General features: G+C 42.2%; 1 protein-coding gene and 1 long non-coding RNA gene across 2 annotated transcripts; both read right to left on the bottom strand.

The window, feature by feature from the left end:
• Positions 1–1,249: 1,249 nt before the first annotated feature.
• LOC119770174 lies at positions 1,250–3,152 on the bottom strand. The gene is made up of 2 exons (XM_038264602.1): positions 1,802–3,152; positions 1,250–1,749 (listed from the first exon to the last, which is right to left on the bottom strand). The coding sequence occupies exons 1-2, from the start codon at positions 3,150–3,152 to the stop codon at positions 1,250–1,252; spliced, it is 1,851 nt and encodes a 616-aa protein (XP_038120530.1).
• Positions 3,153–9,514: 6,362 nt separating this feature from the next.
• Positions 9,515–11,549, bottom strand: LOC119765088. The gene is made up of 2 exons (XR_005276494.1): positions 11,325–11,549; positions 9,515–11,273 (listed from the first exon to the last, which is right to left on the bottom strand). It is a non-coding gene; the product is annotated as an uncharacterized LOC119765088 (long non-coding RNA).
• Positions 11,550–19,669: the final 8,120 nt, after the last annotated feature.

Below are 19,669 nucleotides of genomic sequence, written 5' to 3'. Positions count from 1 at the left end.
ATCTGTCCGCATCTTTTGCATTTTGAATTTTGAAAATCCGTCCAGGGGAGCCGAGATACAGCTTGTCAAAGTTGGACTTCCGACTTTTTCGAGCATGGGAGTTTAAGTGTTAATGGAAATCCTCTCCCTCGCAGGGTCGTTGACCTCCCGGTCGTTGAACTTGTTGCTGTTGCTGAGCGCCAAAACAAACAGTCGCGATGGCCGCAGAGTCTTTCTTCTCCTGCAGCGATGGCGAACTCTTCTCGGCGCACAAAGGTGATCGCGATGGCGTTTCGCTGGGCCACCCAAGGAACAAATCCTGTTCACGGCACCAATGTTCGGACCCAACCCCGTCTGGTCACGAAAACGCTCTCTCACCTGTACCGTTTACGCTGGAGCTTCTTTCTACGTTGTGTCTAGTTGTTGTGTGTTTGTCCTTCGTGAGTTGTGTCGTCTTTCTGTGTTCCAAATCCTTCCTTCCCGTGCTCGTTTTCCTCGCACCACAATGTTCGGACCCAATCCCGTCTGGCCACGAAAACGCTCTCTCGCCTGTACCGTTTGCACTGGAGCTTCTTTCTACGTTGTGTCTAGTTGTTGTGTGTTTGTCCAACACAACACTCCTTCTGTGTTCCAAATCCTTCCTTCCCGTGCTCGTATTCCTCCTCCCCTTTTCTTTGTAGGTTCTACAAGCAGCAGCAGTAGCAGAATCGACGGCGACCACAGGTAAGTATCCCGGGTAAGTATTTCCTTCCACAGGTAGCAAACAAACGACTTTGCACGATAGAAAACTACAGTTTATTTTAACTTAAAGATTCTTCTTCTCATCTTTCTTTATTCGCGCGTAACGTAAACAAATCTCCTCAGAGAAATGCGAGACGACCGGCTGCGACGACGGTTTATTTCTTCTGAACATTACACTCAAGCAGTGCAAAAGGGAATGCAAATGAACTACGCGATAGTGCGCGTGATCTGCACGATCAACCACACCACTACTGTTGCCTTGCCGTGTGCACACACAAGATAGAAAATTATAGCAAGATAGAAATTTATGCTACACGGCAGGGTGACAACTCAACTTGCTATCGCGACCGAACATTCCGGCCACCAAAATTCTGTAAGAATTTAAAACTAGAGAAAAAATTCAAAACTAATTTTGCTTACTAACCTACTTAAAACTAACACTGCTTAAATTTCAAAATAATTTTCTTCACGCCTTCTTCGCCCATCTCCGTTGCGCTGTATGGATGTCTGTCGACAGCGATTCCTCCGGTTACGGTGCGCCTTGTGAAGGTTGAGGGTTGAAGGCGTTCGGAGTCTGCCCGATCGAGTCCCTCTCGAAAGGCAGCATGCAAACTCGGGATGCTTGTCGCTTGTAGACAGCACCGTTCGGCAGGCGCAGCTTCACGACCCGAACGACGCCATCAGGACCGGGGTAGACCTCGACGATGTGGGCAAGAGGCCACTCGATTGCCGCCTTGTTGTCCTCCTTGAGGACTACCATCTGGCCAGCCTTCAGCTGGGTTGCTTGCGGGAACTTCTGGTTCTGATTGTGGAGTTGCGAGATGTACTCTCGCCTCCACCGCTTCCAGTGCTGCTGCACCAGTTGTTGCAGCTGCTGGTAATGCTGCAGCCGGTTCGTGGGAATGTCCGAATAGTCCGGATCTGGGATCGCCAGCAGCGACGTTCCGGTCAGAAAGTGCCCTGGTGTGAGCACGTCCAGCTCGTCCGGATCCTCGGAAAAAGGAGTAAGCGGACGGGAATTCATCGCTGCTTCGATTTGCGCGAGGACGGTACTCATGTCCTCGAACGAGTTGTCGCTGACCAAGCACACGGATGAGCGACGTCTTGGCGGACTTTACCGCCACCTCCCACAAGCCACCGAAATTCGGCGCTCTCGGTGGGATAAACTTCCAGTCGATGCCACGACGAGTAGTTTCGTTGGTGACCTTCTCGATCACCGTAGGGTCTTGCAACAGATCGTAGAGCTCTCGCAGATTGTTGCTAGCTCCATGAAAGTTCAGGCCATTGTCCAAGTGGACTTCCGAGGGCAGGGCTCGGCGCGCAACGAAACGTCGCAGAGCCGCAAGAAACGCCGCGGTCGTCAGATCCCCTACTAGCTCTAGGTGGACAGCTTTTGTGCTGAAGCACACGAACACGGCGATGTACGCTTTCAGCGCAGCCGCTCGACGATGCGCGGGCTTCAGGTAGACCGGGTCACAATAGTCTACACCGGTGACGTTGAACGGACGAGAGGGAGTTGTACGAGGCTTTGGGAGTTGACCAGGGGGTTGCTTGACAGGGACAGGGTTGCTTCGGAAACATCGCACACAGTTCCGATACGTGTAGGTTGCCAGTTGCTTGCCACTTAGCGGCCAAAACTCCTGGCGAACTTGAGCGAGCGTCATGCGAGGACCAGAGTGGAAGGAAATTGCGTGGTACGCGACGGCTACTTTTCGCGTGAAAGTGTGACTGTTGGGGAGTATCATGGGATGCCGGGTGGAAAACGATTCGCCTGCGAGTCTAAGCCGGCCACCAACGCGGAGTACGCCCTGCTGATCTAGAAATGGGTTCAACAGCTTCAACGACGAATGGGCGGGCACGAGTCGGTGGTTCGCGAGTGCCTTGATCTCCGTGGCGAAAGGTTCCTGCTGCACACTGCGCACCAGCGCCAGTGTAGCCTCCTTCAGCTCGCCAACGGTGAGGTACGACGTTGTGGATGGCTTCTTGCGACGCTGACAATTCCAAGCGAACCTCATGCAGTACGCCGTGATCCTCAGCAGCTTCCAATAGCACGCGTAGCGATCGATGAGCGGGTGAGGTTTCGGGGATTCCGATACCACCAGAATTTTCTTCTTCCTCTCCAACAGTTCTTCGGCCGGATCTTCGGTATCCTCGTGCTTCGCTTTGCTCCAATACTCCTCGAATGTCTCCAACCAGTGCGGACCTTGAAACCACAGACGCAGTCCAACGAGATCCTTCGGCATCACGCCGCGCGAGACGAGGTCCACCGGATTCTCCGTCCCCTTGACATGGTTCCAACGATGTCCCTTCGTCAGCTTCTGAATGTGCGAGACTCGGCTCGCGATGAACGTTGGCCAGACGTACGATGGCGACTTGAACCACGCCAGCACGACTGTCGAATCTGACCAAAACCAAGTTTCCGTACCCTCCATCTTGAGAGCTTGGACCACTCTACCACAGACAAACAGACGGGACACTCGAGTGCCGAACCATCGTCCTCCAAAAACGGTTATTTCAAATTCAATTTTGTTTCGGCATGCATACACCCGGCGCTGATGGCGCTGCTGTCGTGACAGCTCGCCCGTCTTTTCTCAGTGTGTGTGATGCGTGTTTTTTTGTTTTTAAGTTGAGCGTGAGCACGTGTGAGGCAGCAAATAAAAAAAACAGCCTTCCACCTCGAGTGCATCCAGTTCAACCCGCCGGAAGGTCGCTTCATCTGTGGAGAGTTCGAGTCCGGCCGAATGCACCTGAACGACGAGAGCCAGCGGTCCCGGACGTAGTGTTCCGGTGGAAACACGAGCAAACGGACATTTACGGGCACTTCTTCGACACGCACGACTTTGGGTGTATCAATCGGAGGCAAATCTACCTCACGAGGGCGACTCGGACCGGAAGCGGTCGGACATGATGGAGTAGTACAACGAGTCAGAACGAGTGCGTTTTCGGTGGAGGAGGAATCTTATACGGAACATGCAAGCAACGGGAGGACCAGTGGTGTGGTCTCTGTCATTGCGTTTGTTTTGCATCGCTGCAGGTGCTGCCGCATGATTTGCCTCATGAGGTTCTGCCATTGGAAACGGAACCGACCGTGGAACCGACTAACCGTCATTTTCGGCCGTCGGTCTTGATTTATTTATTTTGATTTTGTTACTGATGATCAGCAACAACAACCCTCGGCTTTGTCATAATGAGTATCATAGGTTTGATGCTTATTTGGCAAGGAGTATGATTTGATCCGATGTGGAATTAAAATCGAAGTTTTCAGTATATTGCTGAAGCTTCCATTTTTACACATGGACACCACTTCATGCTACGAGAACCCACTTTGACGCAGTCTCAGGGCTTAATCGATGACCGGTAAGCTGTCATCGAAACAAGGAGGTTCTCCGATAGTGGAAATATCACATTTCGTGCTTACCATTTCATTAGGGCACAAAACTTTTGTAAACAAGAGTGTATCCCTCTCACACCTTATGCAAACTGTCATTTGAGTGAAAGGGATACACTATTGTTTACAAAAGTTTTGTGCCCTAATGAAATGTTAGGCTCCATTTGTACAATGAATCGCTACATATGTGATTTTCCCTATCTTAATGCGGGTGTCAGGCTAGGATGCAGGTTTTTAAAAATTCAGTTTTTGTAGAATTTAGGATTTTAACTATAAATATCAACTTTTTATACTTTGAATTTAGTTATTTAGTGACAAAATTAGTAACAGTGAATTTAGTAATCCTATCAGAATCGGTGATTTTCATTCAAGTAGCATAAAAACCATTCTGATTTGTCAAAATTTCCATAGAGTTTCGATCAATCAATAGTGAAATGATATCGGACTAAATTCGTTGATCTGTTGAACTAACGACTGTCGGATTATGATTGTATCGACCATTGTTGCGAATCGAGGATCTACTGGAATTCTGCAATCAAATGGTCGTCTCTTTTTCAATGCACGACTTGTAAAATATGAAATGTTAATCTATTTTTTTTTTTAAGAAACCAGACAGGTTTTAAAAGAAACGTTCTAGATTTTTTGGCTATTAATTAAAATGTCGGGGATTTGAGATAAGAGTAGCTTTCGGATATGTTACTTTAAATCTTGTATTCAATAGAGTTATCTACGCGCGCATGTATTGCGTGTACGTACACGAAAAAGATTGAGGTTAAATTTTGTACCAGCCAGCAAAACAAATGGTGTGCTAGTGTGTGTGTGATCGGGCTTAGATAACTCTATTCAAGTTATCCGCAAATGAATATTTGGACTTATATGAATAATTGAACATTTTGGACTTATAAATAACACACAACTGTGCATTTATTCTAGAGTCAGATCCATACAGCGTCAGTGTTTATTTGGTCGAAGTGTACTAATTCATTGGCAGATCTGGTTCTAGTTGTAATGAACGACAAGACTACTGACGGACGTGACAGGACGAGGGCCCAGTTTAGAGGTTTCGACATCAACGATGTGCGGCTGGATCACCCTCCCAAAAAAATGATCAGCAAAAACAAAATTATTTCGAAACAGCTGTTAATTTTACAATCGTTAAGGCTTGGCGCATACACTGACATGACACATGACAATAATGGGCTTGTATTGGTGTGTTTGGGCTGCGCTTCGGCATAAGCTCACCAGGCAGCGCTGGCGTCGCCGTGATTTGGTGGTTTGATGAAGGACGATGGATTTCAAAAATAATTTGTATGGAGAGTCACGTCTGTTTGTCTGTGTCTCTACTGTACAGCTTCGCTGCCATCAAAGCCGCGCACAGCTCCAGTCTTGCTAGAGTGACCTTCTTCAAACCTGCAGGACGCGACTTCGCCGCCAACAGGCAAATATGCTCCGTATGCAGCCTCCGATGCGTCCGCAAACACTTGGAACTCGACGTGCGCTGGATTCTCCACGAATGCGCACCTGTCGACTGCTATCTTGGCCAACTCGGGTAGTTGTTGGTGGAATTCCGTCCATTGTGTCTCCAACGCCGATGCCAACGGGTCGTCCCACCCTTGCGTCGCTGCCCACAGCAGCTGCATCCGGATTTTGGCCCATGATATCACCGCCCCGGTGATTCCGCTCGGATCCCACAGTTGGGCGATTATCGCGTAGACCCTTCCTCTGGTCCACGGTCCGCTCACGGACAAACTCGACACGTCGATTCCCAGCACATCTGGCCCAGGTTGCCTGTTGATGCCCAGCGTCTTCACCTGCTCCTGGTTGAAGTTGAGCTTGGTCTGCGTCCCCAGATCGTCCGCAGCCAGCCCCGCCAAAGCCCCTGTGGCGTTCGACACCCACTTGCGCAGCCTGAAACCGCCCTTCGGCAGTAGCTGCTCCAGCTCTTGCCGCAGCAAAAGCGCTTTGTTCGGTCGCGATAGCAAGTTGAGTTGTCACCCTGCCGTGTAGCATAAATTTCTATCTTGCTATAATTTTCTATCTTGTGTGTGCACACGGCAGGGCAACAGTAGTGGTGTGGTTGATCGTGCAGATCACGCGCACGCTATCGAACAATGTGTAAGATTTGTTTATAACCTTCTAAGAATTTTTAGAGTTACTCATTTGCAGAAAACACTTATTGGATGTAATTTTTCGCAATTCTATAAATTTCGTTCATGTTTTAACTTGTTCAGAATTATTCATACCGTCAGTGGGGGTGACTATGGGTCAAAAAACGAAACACCTCTCGAAATTTCTTAATAACAAAAACAATTTAAATAACATCGAAAATCTTTTAACGTAGATTTGTTCTTAGATAGTTTACTAACATTTTCCCAAAATATGGTCGATTTTGATGAACACTACCTTAAATGCCAATTGTTTGAAAATTGACCCAATCTCACCCCTTAGAGGGGGTGACATTGGGTCAAATGAAACTAAAATGATGCTGAAATACAAAGATATGGTAAAAAAAGTCATCCAACAGCGTTTCTTGTTCGAGGGAATCGTATTGACACGCTACAATGTTTGAAGTGGAGATTTTCAAACACTTGGGTAGTTTTCGAGCAATTCTAACAAAAATATTAGAAAAATGATTTTTCGAGAGGTCATTTTTGGCCAAAAACGTACCCCAACTTTAGACATCTGCCAAAATAACAGGATATGTTTTAGGAACGAATTTTTTTCAGCGAAGTCATCTTAAGATGTCCCCTACACAACCCTTTTAACAGAATTCAGTTTCATTGAAAAGAATCTGAGAAATGGTAAAATCCGTAAAAAATCATTTTGACCCAATCTCACCCCCCAGACCCAATGTCACCCCCACTGACGGTACTAAAAAACCAGAATATTTATATTCTAAGCTAAGACCATTAAGATCTACAAGAACAAAAAAAATTTTGATACCGCAACATTCGTCTTTTTACTATAGTCAATCTTTCTTTGCGAGAGGGGTTGTGAATTGGAATCAATTAAGCATTAGTATAAAAAGTCATTCTTATAAAAATTTCAAAGAAAACCTACTGTCAGAACTCGCCAGCGTTAATTAGAATTAGGATAAAGAGAAGCATAGCATTAAGGAATCGATTTATCAATATTGAATTAAATCCTGCATCTGCACACTTTGTAACAAATTAAAATGCTAAGCCTTAAGTTACATTATTTGAATTAAATAAATAAATAAATAAATAATTCTATTTAATAACTATAACTAAACAAAGTAGATAAAACTCGTGTCTCTTCTGACGATCGCGACGAGGTGTCTTTACGTCCGACCGGATGGGACGTATAGGCTTGCGATGAACTTGCTCGTGACGCGCAAATTTCTCGTCCTCTCCTCCCGTTGCGCCGTCATCAACGACGCGCCGTTGCCACTATGGGGTTTCAGGCGGCCATAAATCGAAAAACCGACATACTCTAATTATTTTTTGGTATTTTTTCGAAAATAAACATTCTAACTAAGAAAAATCCGGAGTTTGAAAGTTGTAGGTTCAAAATTCACTGAATTGCAGACCTTCAAAGGCAAAATGGTAAGAAAAACATGTTTTTTGACAAAAAAATGATTATTTTTCATAGTTGTACTGTGTAGCTGTTTATGTATTTTTTCCTGCATCATTATATATATTCAGAAAGGTAATTGATTCAACTTTTCAATAAAATTTTACAAAACACACTTTTACAGGCTAAAAAAAATAATAAAAATCAAAAAAGATGGATTTTTGTTCAAAATTTAGTTTTTTTTAACTTTGTTAATGGAGTACTTTTTTTGTGTGCATTTGTGCGATCTGAAAATTTCCCAGCTTAAAATTTGAACCATGTCCTAACTTGTCTCCAAATTTCAAAGTGCACTTATGTGCACTTTTTGAGTTATGCCATTTTGAACATTTTGATTCATGCAAGAAAATTAATGATTTCGCGCATACGCTTGGTTAAAATCACAATATTTACCTGCGGAGGCAGAAATGACGTACCTGCTATGTATGTTTTGGAATTGATTTGATATTCATGACTTTGTTGGTACTTAGGTACGTTTAATAAAATTAGAAATACCTATGCTAAGTATTTAACAGCAACAATTCTTCGAATATTCATATCAGTTAGTTGTTGCGTTCTTTTAAAAATATGGATAATAATACCGTAGTGTCCATGTTCGATGTAACGAAGCACCATTCTGAAAATGTGAAAACTGCTTTCGAGTATATTTGTAAGAATTACAACATTGCAGAACCATCACATGATCTACTCAGGAAAAACTACGCATGTTGTTCTTTAGCTTTAAAACGAGGTATACAAAAGCCCATAGAAGAAGTTCATTTTTGAGTCATCTAACAACAATTGGTTACATAGTGAGTTTGATTTAGAAGGATTTATCGTGGAAAACGTGAATTTAACAAGTGGATCAACGAAAAACGTGGACGAGAACCCAAAGAGTTTGATGCGAAGAGTGATAGGAGTGTTCGACGTACCATTGATAATGAATCATTGGATCCTAAAGTGGATTCAATTCATAAGGCTTTGTTAATGGCAAGGAGAACAGCATTTAAAAGGCACGATGTGAATGTAGTTAAAGTGATAGGACACCTCCTGAAAAATCAGGATTACTTTTCTAAAATGTACGTTCAGTTAACTAACGACCGACAGTTAAAAACGCCGGAAGAAGCATTTGCGCTGATTATCGAAGCACACCTTACTAAGGCTCAGTATGAAATATTTCATTTTGATTGCCCTTCGAGATATCCGCCTTACAATGTTATAGCAGGTGCCAAAAAAACATGCGCACCTCCTGTTGAATTCATCGAAGGGTCAGCCTCGAAGATAAAAGTGGAATTGCAAGCTCTGATGAATCATACGGCATCTAGAATACTTCAAGTAATAAGGCAGGATGTGACAGATTATCTAGATAGTCATGATTTAGATTGCGCCGAATTGGTTTTATTGAGTAGTTGGGGAATGGATGGATCCACTGGATATTCTCAATTTAATCATTCATTGCCAGAAGGTAGCATTGATGATTCCGATGTCTTTGCTGCAACGTTAACTCCCATCCAATTATACGTGCATAGTGATGGTAAACATATTTTATGGCATAATCCTACACCTCAAAGCTGTAACAAGATTTGTCCCAGATAATCGAAACTAACGAAACCAACGATACGAAACTGAATGGAACAATTATGCTACAAGGTCGGCTTGACCGCGACCCTTATCGAACTGTAAGAATGAAACGCACTTCGCTTAAGCGCCAACGCGACCCTAGCAGGGACGCGTACGAAGTCGCGAGATGAAGCCTGCCCGGACTAGCTCGCTCAGGGCGGGTATGACTGGAAGCGATCCAACTCAATTTAACTCAGATCTGACGAAAACAAGTGGTTAAGTCCATACTAATTTATTGCCATGAAAGGATAAGAGATTAGGGGAGGGAAATAGTCATAAGTCAGCTCAGTCCACGCTTACAAATTGGACACCTTGACTCAGAGCTTACTTTTCTTCCGACTTATTTATTAAATACAAGGGGCCTTAATACTAATGCGCATGAATGGTTAGTTATGTGTACACATAAAGGAAAGATCTGACCTTGTGGTGGTAACCTAGGTTACGTCGGTGTCCTGGCTGGTCTGCGGCGGTCGCTGCTGCTCGCGCGTTGATTCTCGCTCTGCTGTTCGGTGCTTCTGCTCCTCGTACTCTGCAGGGCCACCTTCGCCGGCTTGGCCGGCAGGTCCGGAATGCCGTCCCGTGGACGGTTTGCTGCTCGTGGAATCGTTCGTGGCTTAGTTGATACGCCCACGCCTGAGTGGCGGGCTGGTTTGGCGCGCTCGTCGAGCGCGGTGTTGCTTGTGCTGCTGCCTAGTTGAACCGTCGATCGTGTTGTATACCCACGTACTTCGTTCTTGTCGATCGCTGCTACCCAATGACTCGGGCCCGGTTGCGGGTGGGCCCTACAGGTGGCAGAATCTTGGCGCGCTGCTCCCAATTGCTCGGAGGTGCGGACGGTGCACTCCTACGGGATTCAACGCAGGACACTTGGGGAACGAAAGGGTGGCACTGGACCGAAGGTTGCGCTCAGAGTGAAGTGAATGTGTCGAGCGCTGTTGTCGTCGTGCGAGCTACAAATTCCAGTTGCTCAGGGCGGTTGACAGGGGCCCCTACGGAGAGATGTGCTCAATTGCGTCGATACCCTTTTGCTCAGAGCCGGTGGCGTGGACTCCTACAGGTCTGACGCCAGGCACGTGTGACGACGCGCTGGACCCAATGGTACTTCACGTACAGCTGGCAGAGAAACGATTCCTTCACGAGGCGATCACGTATCGCGGGCCTTGGCCGGCGGCTGTCTGGCCGTTTCGATCGTGCGCGTTGACGTTGCTTGGCGAGGTGGTTAAGGGTAACGCTGTTGCCGTTCGTGCGAGTCGTTGCTTCCTTTGCTCAGAGGGTTTGGCTCGGCCTCCTACGGAGAGCAAAACTCACGTGCGCCGTGGCCCTTTGGCTCAGAGTCGGCAATGTGGACTCCTACGGGAACCGGCGCTGCACGCGTGAACGACGCGTTATTGCCTTGACCTCGCGGGGGGCTTAATCGATGCTGTTAGTAGCGCTACACGTGGTCAGGTTGCTGGAAGCTGATGGCACGAGTCGTACTTGCCGGCACGTGCTGTGCGCGGGCTTAGTCAGCCCGGGTGCGAAATTATCGCGTTGCCACGTGCGCGTGCGCGCCGCGCTCTTTGAGCCCCGCACGTCAACCTTTGAATGAGAGGGTTATCTTAGCACTTACTTAACCGCAATTCTACCTGGTCGCAAGTTACCTTCTTCTTAGTTGGCTTCTGGGGAGAACTTTACAATCTTTCTCACTTTCGATCACCGTCTAATAACGAAACCTTTAATGTCGTGTCTACTGTTAATTTCGAATCAATTCTACTATTTAAGTGAACTTACTGCTTGGATATGCCCTAACAGCGGCGAAGTCGCCGACGGCGACTTGCTGGTTCAGTGCGATGGTGACGTCCGCACCTATTTAATTGATTGGTTCAACTTTAAAAACGATTTAACTGTTTTAGCGCTTAATCACTTACGATAGTTTTGGCTTAATCACGCTTTTGACCGTGCCGTAGCACGCGGCGAACCAGGGACGATTCGGGGCCTGAGGTGGGAAGCGGATTAGATCGCGAACACCTAGCGAGTACAAACTTACGTTTGGCTTATTAATCGTCCAGGTCTTCCTCTGTCGATTAGAACACTTTACACTTCTCTTCGTACTTTCTCGTACACTCCTTACTCGTGACGACGGTGATCGGGGTAAAACTAAACTTGCGACTTGCTTGCTGCGTATATGAACGACTTATGGCTATTTAAGGTTCGGGGAGCTAGGAGGAAAGGTGGGTGGACAAAGGGATAGAAGGGCTCATCAGCGGAAATCACTTTTGCGTCATCGAACTGATGAAATAATATCTCATCCTAATCATCATCGTCTCATCTTCGGGAGGCAAACCAGTGCGACCCGCCCAGATCAAGCGAATTCGAGCAGTTGGGAACTCGCGTGTTCTGCGTCTTCGCTAGGGTCTGGGCGGAGTTTTTCTTCTCGCGGAATTAACTGTTACAATGCATCAGATTTTGTCGACCAATTATGTTACAGTTTATTAAAGAATCTAGAGAAATCATCCTGAAAACAAAACATGATCTGGAAAAAGAAATGTGTGAATTGACACCTTTGAAAATTGATCTTCCGGGTGATAAATTCGTGTTGATCGATTATAATTTTGTTTTGAGTATGATAGACGGAAAAGTGCTGACATATATTACTGGTTCATCATCGATGCAAAATTGTCCTATATGTGGGGCAACACCTAATATAATGAACTCCATCGAAAAACTAGAAGAAGGATTTACTGCCAATGAAGACACATTATACTATGGAATATCTCCACTTCATGCTTGGATACGGTTTTTCGAATGTCTGTTACATATTTCATATCGGATGGAGATCAAACAATGGAGGGTTACGAAGGATCTTAAGCTGAATTATCTTAAACGAAAAAAGATGGTTCTGGAAGCATTGCACAAGGCATTTGGATTTAGAGCTGATCAACCAAGATCAGGCGGTAAAGGTACGAGTACTACCGGAAACATTTGTAGGAAAGCATTTTCTAACCCGGAACTTTTAAGCAGTGTATTGGGCATTGAAAAAGAGGTGATCGAGAGATTTCGTAATATTTTGATAGCGATCAACTGCCAAGAAGCCATTAATCCTGAAATATTTGATGAATATTGCAAAGATACATATAGGTTCTATTTAGAACACTACGAATGGTATAAAATTCCAGCAACTCTGCATAAAGTGCTTGCTCATGCAGGTGATATAATTCTTCATTCTCCTGCTCCTCTTGGTGTTTTGGCAGAAGAAGCCGCTGAATGTCAACACAAACATTTGAAATTATTTCGTTCGCATTTTGCTAGAAAAAGATCACGAGAAGCAAATTTAATGGATGTATTTTTAAGGGCATTGCATGAGTCGGACCCATATTTAAGTTCAATGTGGGTAAGCAAAAAACATACCAAGAAAGTTTGCTCTTCATACCCAACAGTTGTTAGAAGTTTCATGGTTTTCGAGGATTCTGAAAGTGATACAAGTTCTAACATAATGAATGATCTTATGGATGCTGTTGATGAAGTTGACGAAGATTTTGAAGAAGATGTTGTGGACGAAGATTAGATTTTTGACTGATGAAGAGCATTGAGATATATCTAGTCATGTAATATTTATTAAGTGTTGGTCAATAAATTTTTAATAATCAAATTAATTGCATTTTCATAAACATTCCTTTGTTTCCTCCTTCTGTGATGGTACAATGTTCCAGAAAATCCTAAAACATCGTAATTTTTTTAATTTGGGTGGTGAGGGGGAGGGGGTCAAAGAGAGGTAGATTTTGACTCAAGAGGAAGGGGAGGGGGATTGAAAGTAAACGAAAACTATAACAAAGCATAAGCCGCCATTCCGTGCATCAAACAGACAGAGAAAGGATATTAAAATTCACCATTTCAATGCATGTGGGTCAAATGTATAAAAAAATCGAAAAAAATCGAAAATTTAATTTTTTTTTTGAAAAATATCAAATTTCCTTTGTTTACATGATAATAAGTACAAACAACACAAAAAAGTCACAAAAAAGTGAAAAAATATTTTTGGCCGCTCGCTTCTATGGAAATACCCCATAGTGCGTTGCTTGCTTCGGCATACTTACACAGCAACTTTCTTTCACTGAATTTCAGTAAAAATTTACTGAAATCTGCACTACTGAATCTTCAGCAAGTTTTTCAGTAAATAGTAAATTGCTGAAACTTCAGTTTCCTGAAACCAATCAGGATGACAGATGGTTAACTGGATTTTCAGTAAGTTTGAAAATGTCAAAATGACGTAAGAAAAGCTGAATTTTCAGCAATCGAAGATCTGTCAAATAAAACTGAATTTTCAGTAATTATAAGCTGTCAAAGTGAACTGAATTTTCAGTAAGCACGAATTATCAAACAATACTGAATTTTCAGTAATTCTTTACTGTCAAACTGAACTGTGTCTTCAGTTAATCCGTATAGGCCTGGGTGATACTGGAATCACTAAAATGGCCATAGCTCAGCGAAAACTCAACCAATTGGCATACTTCTTTATTAGTTGAACTCGTTAGAATGTCTTTTTTCCAAAAATGACCCGCAGAACCCGGAAATGTTTCGGTGGCCGGAGATATTCCGGAGATATTCCGGTGGGTCTCTGGGTCAAAGTGGATCAAAATTGCCATTTTGGGTCCCGCATAATTTTGTTACAGAACTCTTGGGAAAAATAAAAACGATCTTTGTTCTAACCGCAGACAGTGCTGACCGTGGATATTGAACCACCGGGGATTTTCCGGATTGAACGGGCAGGTTTCCTACCCCGGGGACGCGGATAAACTCTCAACTTACAACGGCACGCTTCGAGAACAAACTAAAATGGCGACCCAAATAGACTGGCAGAGCAAATGTCAGAAACTTAAATAGACTGGCAGCAATGTTACTGATTTTCAGTAAATTTGATACGGTTTACTGATTTTCAGTAATTCCAAAAGACTAATGCTGAATTTCAGTAAAAATAGGATTACTGAAAATTTTCAGTAAACTTATTTACTGAAAACGAACATCAAAATTTGGTGTGTACTGTCTCGCATACGCCGTTTCGCTCGCTCTCTCATTGACAGCAAAGCAGGCTGTTCAGCCATCGTCGCTACGACTGTCATCGCAGTGTCTTGCGAACCTTCGAGGTGAACGGACACTAGAGCTGCGGTATTTTTTTACTACCTATGCTCAGAGTTATTTTCCTGAGTTATACTACCTGTGTTATTTTCCCAAATTCTAAACAGTCTTTTCAAGACTAACCTCACCTGAGATTTTGTTGTATTTTACAAACGAAGCCATCTCTTTAAGAGAACTTTGCTTGCATAGCCGGTACCAATTTGGAGTATCCATCTGGGGCTCAGCCTGTGCGTCACATCTGAAGACAGTCCAGATCCAGCAAAACCGGTGCCTGAAAGCGATCCTGAAGCTGCCTTTCCTGTTCCCTACACTCGAACTTTACAATTCAACTCTTCACAATGCTCTACCTATTGCTGCTCTCCACGAACTCCAAACAACTATACTAACGCATCGCATGGTTAAACTGAAAGACATCCATCATAACTTCGAAATCCGCATGCTGAATCACCAACGTGGGATGAGAATCCAAGAACGTTTAGTCGTTCCCCGCTTTAGGACGGAATTAGGGAGGAAAAGATTTTGCTGCAACGGACCAAGAATGTACAATAATTTACCCGGTGATTTAAAATCAAGTGATCAACTTCTTAAATTTAAATAAAAAGTGAAATTTTTCATCCGTGCCAACCTAGCTAGATACTTGTAACGATTTAATATGTATTGTAGTGACATGTTAGTGTAATCTTAGATAATGTAAACAGTACTTGAGCAATTCTCTACAAAACCGGCCGATTTCGACCATTTTTATTTTTTGTATTTTTTGATTTGGCTCAAACTTTGTGGGGCCTTCCTATGACCAAAGCCATTTTGCATCATTAGTTTGTCCATATAAATTTCCATACAAATTTGGCAGCTGTTCATACAAAAATGGTACGTAAATATTCGAAAATCTGTAACTTTTGAAGGAATTTTTGATCAATTTGGTGTCTTCGGCAAAGTTGTAGGTATTGTTAAGGACTATTTAGAAAAAATAGGTACACGGAAAAAAATTTCCCGATTTTTTATTAACTTTTTTCAAACTCAAATTCCCAAAATACGTATTTTGATTTTCGAGATTTTTGATATGTTTTAGGACAAAAATCCGCAACTTTTGAGCTATAGAAACATGGTCAAAATCTGCCGCCGAGTTATGATTTTTGAAAAACTGGTGATTTTGGAAAAAATCGAAATTTCATACATAAAATTTTTACCTCATTTTTAATGCAAAATTGAATTTGCAATCGAAAAGTACTTTACAGATTTTTGATAAAGGGCTCCGTTTTCAAGATATAGCCACCGAAAGTTTGATTTTAGCGAAATATTTGCAGTTTTTCAATTTTTAAAAATAGTGACCATGAGTGACCATTTCTAAAATTTTTTTGAAAAGTTCAGAAAATTTGCTATAAAATTGTCTAAGAGACATTGAAGATTGGACCTCTGGTTGCTGAGATACAGCGGCTTAAAGAAAAACACGAAAATTGAAGTTTTCTAAGTCTCACCCAAACAGCCCACCATTTTCTAATGACGATATCTCAGCAATTAATGGTCCGATTTTCAATGTTAACACATGAAACATTCGTGAAATTTTCCGATCTTTTCGAAAAAAATATTTTGAAAATTTTTAAATCAAGACTAACATTTTAAAAGGGCCAAACTTTGAATATTATGCCCATTAAAAATGTTAGTCTTGATTTAAAAATTTTCAAAATATTTTTTTCGAAAAGATCGGAAAATTTCACGAATGTTTCATGTTATAACATTGAAAATCGGACCATTAATTGCTGAGATATCGTCATTAGAAAATGGTGGGCTGTTTGGGTGAGACTTAGAAAACTTCAATTTTCGTGTTCTGCTTAAGCCGCTGTATCTCAGCAACCAGAGGTCCAATCATCAATGTCTCTAGACAATTTTATAGCAAATTTTCTGAACTCTTCAAAAAAAATATTTTTAGAAATGGTCACTCATGGTCACTATTTTTAAAAATCGAAAAACTGCAAATATTTCGCTGAAATCAAACTTTCGGTGGCTATATCTTGAAAACGGAGCCCTTTATCAAAAAATCTTTAAAGTACTTTTCGATTGCAAATTCAATTTTGCATTAAAAAATGAGGTAAAAAAAATTTTATGTATGAAATTTCGATTTTTTCTAAAAATCACCAGTTTTTCAAAAAATCATAACTCGGCGATTTTGACCATGTTTCTCTATAGCTCAAAAGTTGCGGATTTTTGTCCCTAAAACATATCAAAAATCTCGAAAATCAAAAATACGTATTTTGGGAATTTGAGTTTTTGTGAAAAAGTTAATAAAAATCGTGAAATTTTTTTCCGTGTACCTATTTTTTCTAAATAGTCCTTAACAATACCTACAACTTTGCCGAAGACACCAAATTGATCAAAAATTCCTTCAAAAGTTACAGATTTTCGAATATTTACATACCATTTTTGTATGAACAGCTGCCAAATTTGTATGGAAATTTATATGGACAAACTAATGATGCAAAATGGCTTCTTTGGTCATAGGGAAGGCCCCCACAAAGTTTGAGCCAAATCAAAAAATACAAATAAAATCCATTTCCGGTTTTGGTAGAGAATTGCTCACTTGTAACTAATCGTTACTGCAAAGAGGTTTTTTAGAGGAACGCAAGTTCATTGAGACCTTAAGTGCACACGAATTGTTAAACTGAAAATAAACGACTAATTTGATTGATTGATTGAAAATGCGTCAAAACAAAGGTAAACGCAAATCTTCTGAAGATTTGGTCGTTACGTCGGTGAAGCGTTTGAACGCTAAATCGGCTAACGGAAACAGAAAAAGAAAACAGCCTCATCCGCGATCTGATTCTGATTCTGAAAGTGAGGTCAATCCTCCAATCCCATTGGCAAATTGTTTCGGTGTTTTATCCGAAACTGTTGACAAGGATCCTTCTCATCGTACTGAGCCTTCTGCCGTCGAGAAACGAGTAAAGGCTCCGCCAATTGTAGTGACTTCCGTTTCCGATTTGGCCAGCTTTCGAACGCAACTGAAGAATTGCAAGGAAACTTGCAATTTGAAGGTTTCGTTCCAGCTTGGTCGAAGAGGAGAATGTCGCTTGTTGACGGAATCTTTACAAGATCACCAAGCTTTTGTTGGTTATTTGAAAACCACAAACACAATTTCTACACTATGAGACCAAGAATGCTCGTCCATTCAAAGCGGTCCTGAAAGGTCTCTCCAACGACTTGTCGGTGGATGAGATCAAAAACGAACTTAAGGTGTTGCTTGGCTTTGCCCCATCCCAAGTAATACCAATGAAGAAAAAATCAAACGGGAATATTTCTCGCTTTGGTTTAACTTCACAATTTTATCTGATTCATTCCAACAGAAATGAAATCAACAATTTGAAACTTTTGGACAAAGTTCAGTTTTTGTTCCATGTACGGGTAAAGTGGGAGCATTTTAAGAAAAATGGCGGTAATGGCCAGAATCTGACCCAGTGCCGGCGTTGCCAGGCATTCGGTCACGGTACTGATCATTGCGCCATGGTTCCAAAATGCATGGTTTGCGGGGATTCTTCTCACGACAAGGACAATTGTCCCGTGAAAGAAGTCACCCAATTTAAATGTGCAAATTGTGGTGGAAATCACAAATCAAATTTCTGGGATTGCCCCATCAGAAAAAAGGTTTTGGATTCTCGTGCTAAGCATCAGCCGAAATCCAAACCGAAATTTTCTCAAAGTCAGGTTGTACCTGCATCTTTAAATCAAACGTTCGTGCTGTCTCACTCGAACAATGCTAGAAATACCCCTACCGTGGAAAAGTTAGGTACCGTAATCTGGGGTGAATCGGGATTACAGTCGGAATAGGGACAGCAATTTTAGAGCACAATGGATGTACACATTTTGTTGGCCTGAGTCTGTTCTAACCGAAACCAGCCAGAAAAATCTAAATATTGTGCTCCAACATGGTTAAAACTGCTGTCCCAATTCGCCCCATGTGTCCCGATTGACCCCAGTTTACGGTAACACAAATTTTAAAGTATTTCTTATGCCAACGTCGTTTCGGGTTCGGGTTCATCCACGAATTTTAAATACTCTACCAATCTTCCTGAAATTGGGCAGGTACCTCAAATTTCATTTGAAAATGTTTCTGCTGGCAACGCTTTGGGATCTTCTGATCTTGGCGATGTTACGTTTGAAAAACTGACTTTTTTGCAAAACTCACTGTTTGGTTTGATTCAAACAATGAGTAATGCTACATCCAAGATGGAAGCAATCCAGATTGGATTAAAATTTGCGAATGATGTTGTTCTTACCCTGAAGTTTAATCATGGATCTAAGTAATTCCATCAATATTATGAATTTTAATGCTCGCTCTTTAAAAGCGAAAGAAAATGATTTTTCAACTTTTACGAGTTCATAACGTGCATGTTGATGTTTAACCGAAACATTTTTAAAAACTGGCACTTATTTGAAAAGTGATCCAGATTATAACCAATAACAGAATGAATCGAAATGGCGGTGGAGTTGCAATAGTTCTTCACCGTAGTATGACTTATAGCACGTTACGTGACTTCAAGTTAAAAGTTATTGAAAGTTTGGGCATTGAACTTGAAACTTCTTTTGGGAAAATTATGATTGCAGCTGCATATTTGCCTTTCAATGCACTGGAGAAAATAGAAATTATTTCAAAGGGGATTTGAATAAACTTACTCGGCATAGATCTAGATTTTTGATTATCGGTGATTTTAATGCCAAACACCAATCTTGGAATAATTCAAAAGTAAATTCCAATGGTAAAATTCTATTCAGAGATTGCACTTCTGGTCTTTATTCGGTTTTATTCCCGAATGGGCCAACTTGCTTTTCTTCTGTTAGAAATACATCAACAATTGATTTGGTTTTGACAAATCAAAGTCAGTATTGTGGTTCTTTAGTGACTCATGCTGATTTTGATTCTGATCATCTTCCAGTAAATTTTTCACTTTCTCATGAAGCAGTTACCAGACCCAATAGTTCTGTGTTTAATTATCACAAAGCTAATTGGGACAGGTATCAGCATCATATTGAGAATAATTTGAATCATGATTTTGTTTTAGAAACCAAAGCTGATATTGATTCAGCCATGGAATCTTTAACCAATGCGATTTTGGATGCTAGGAATATTGCTATTCCTAAAGTCCAAGTCAAATTTGATTTTCCCATTATTGATGACGAGTTTCAGCTTCTGATTCGTCTTTAAAATGTTCACCGAAGACAGTATCAACGTTCTCGTGATCCTGCACTGAAGCGAATTCAAAAAGATTT

Source organism: Culex quinquefasciatus, chromosome 1 (genome assembly GCF_015732765.1).
Source record: "Culex quinquefasciatus strain JHB chromosome 1, VPISU_Cqui_1.0_pri_paternal, whole genome shotgun sequence".
NCBI lineage: Eukaryota > Metazoa > Arthropoda > Insecta > Diptera > Culicidae > Culex > Culex quinquefasciatus.
This window is presented reverse-complemented; position numbering and strand designations above follow the sequence as displayed.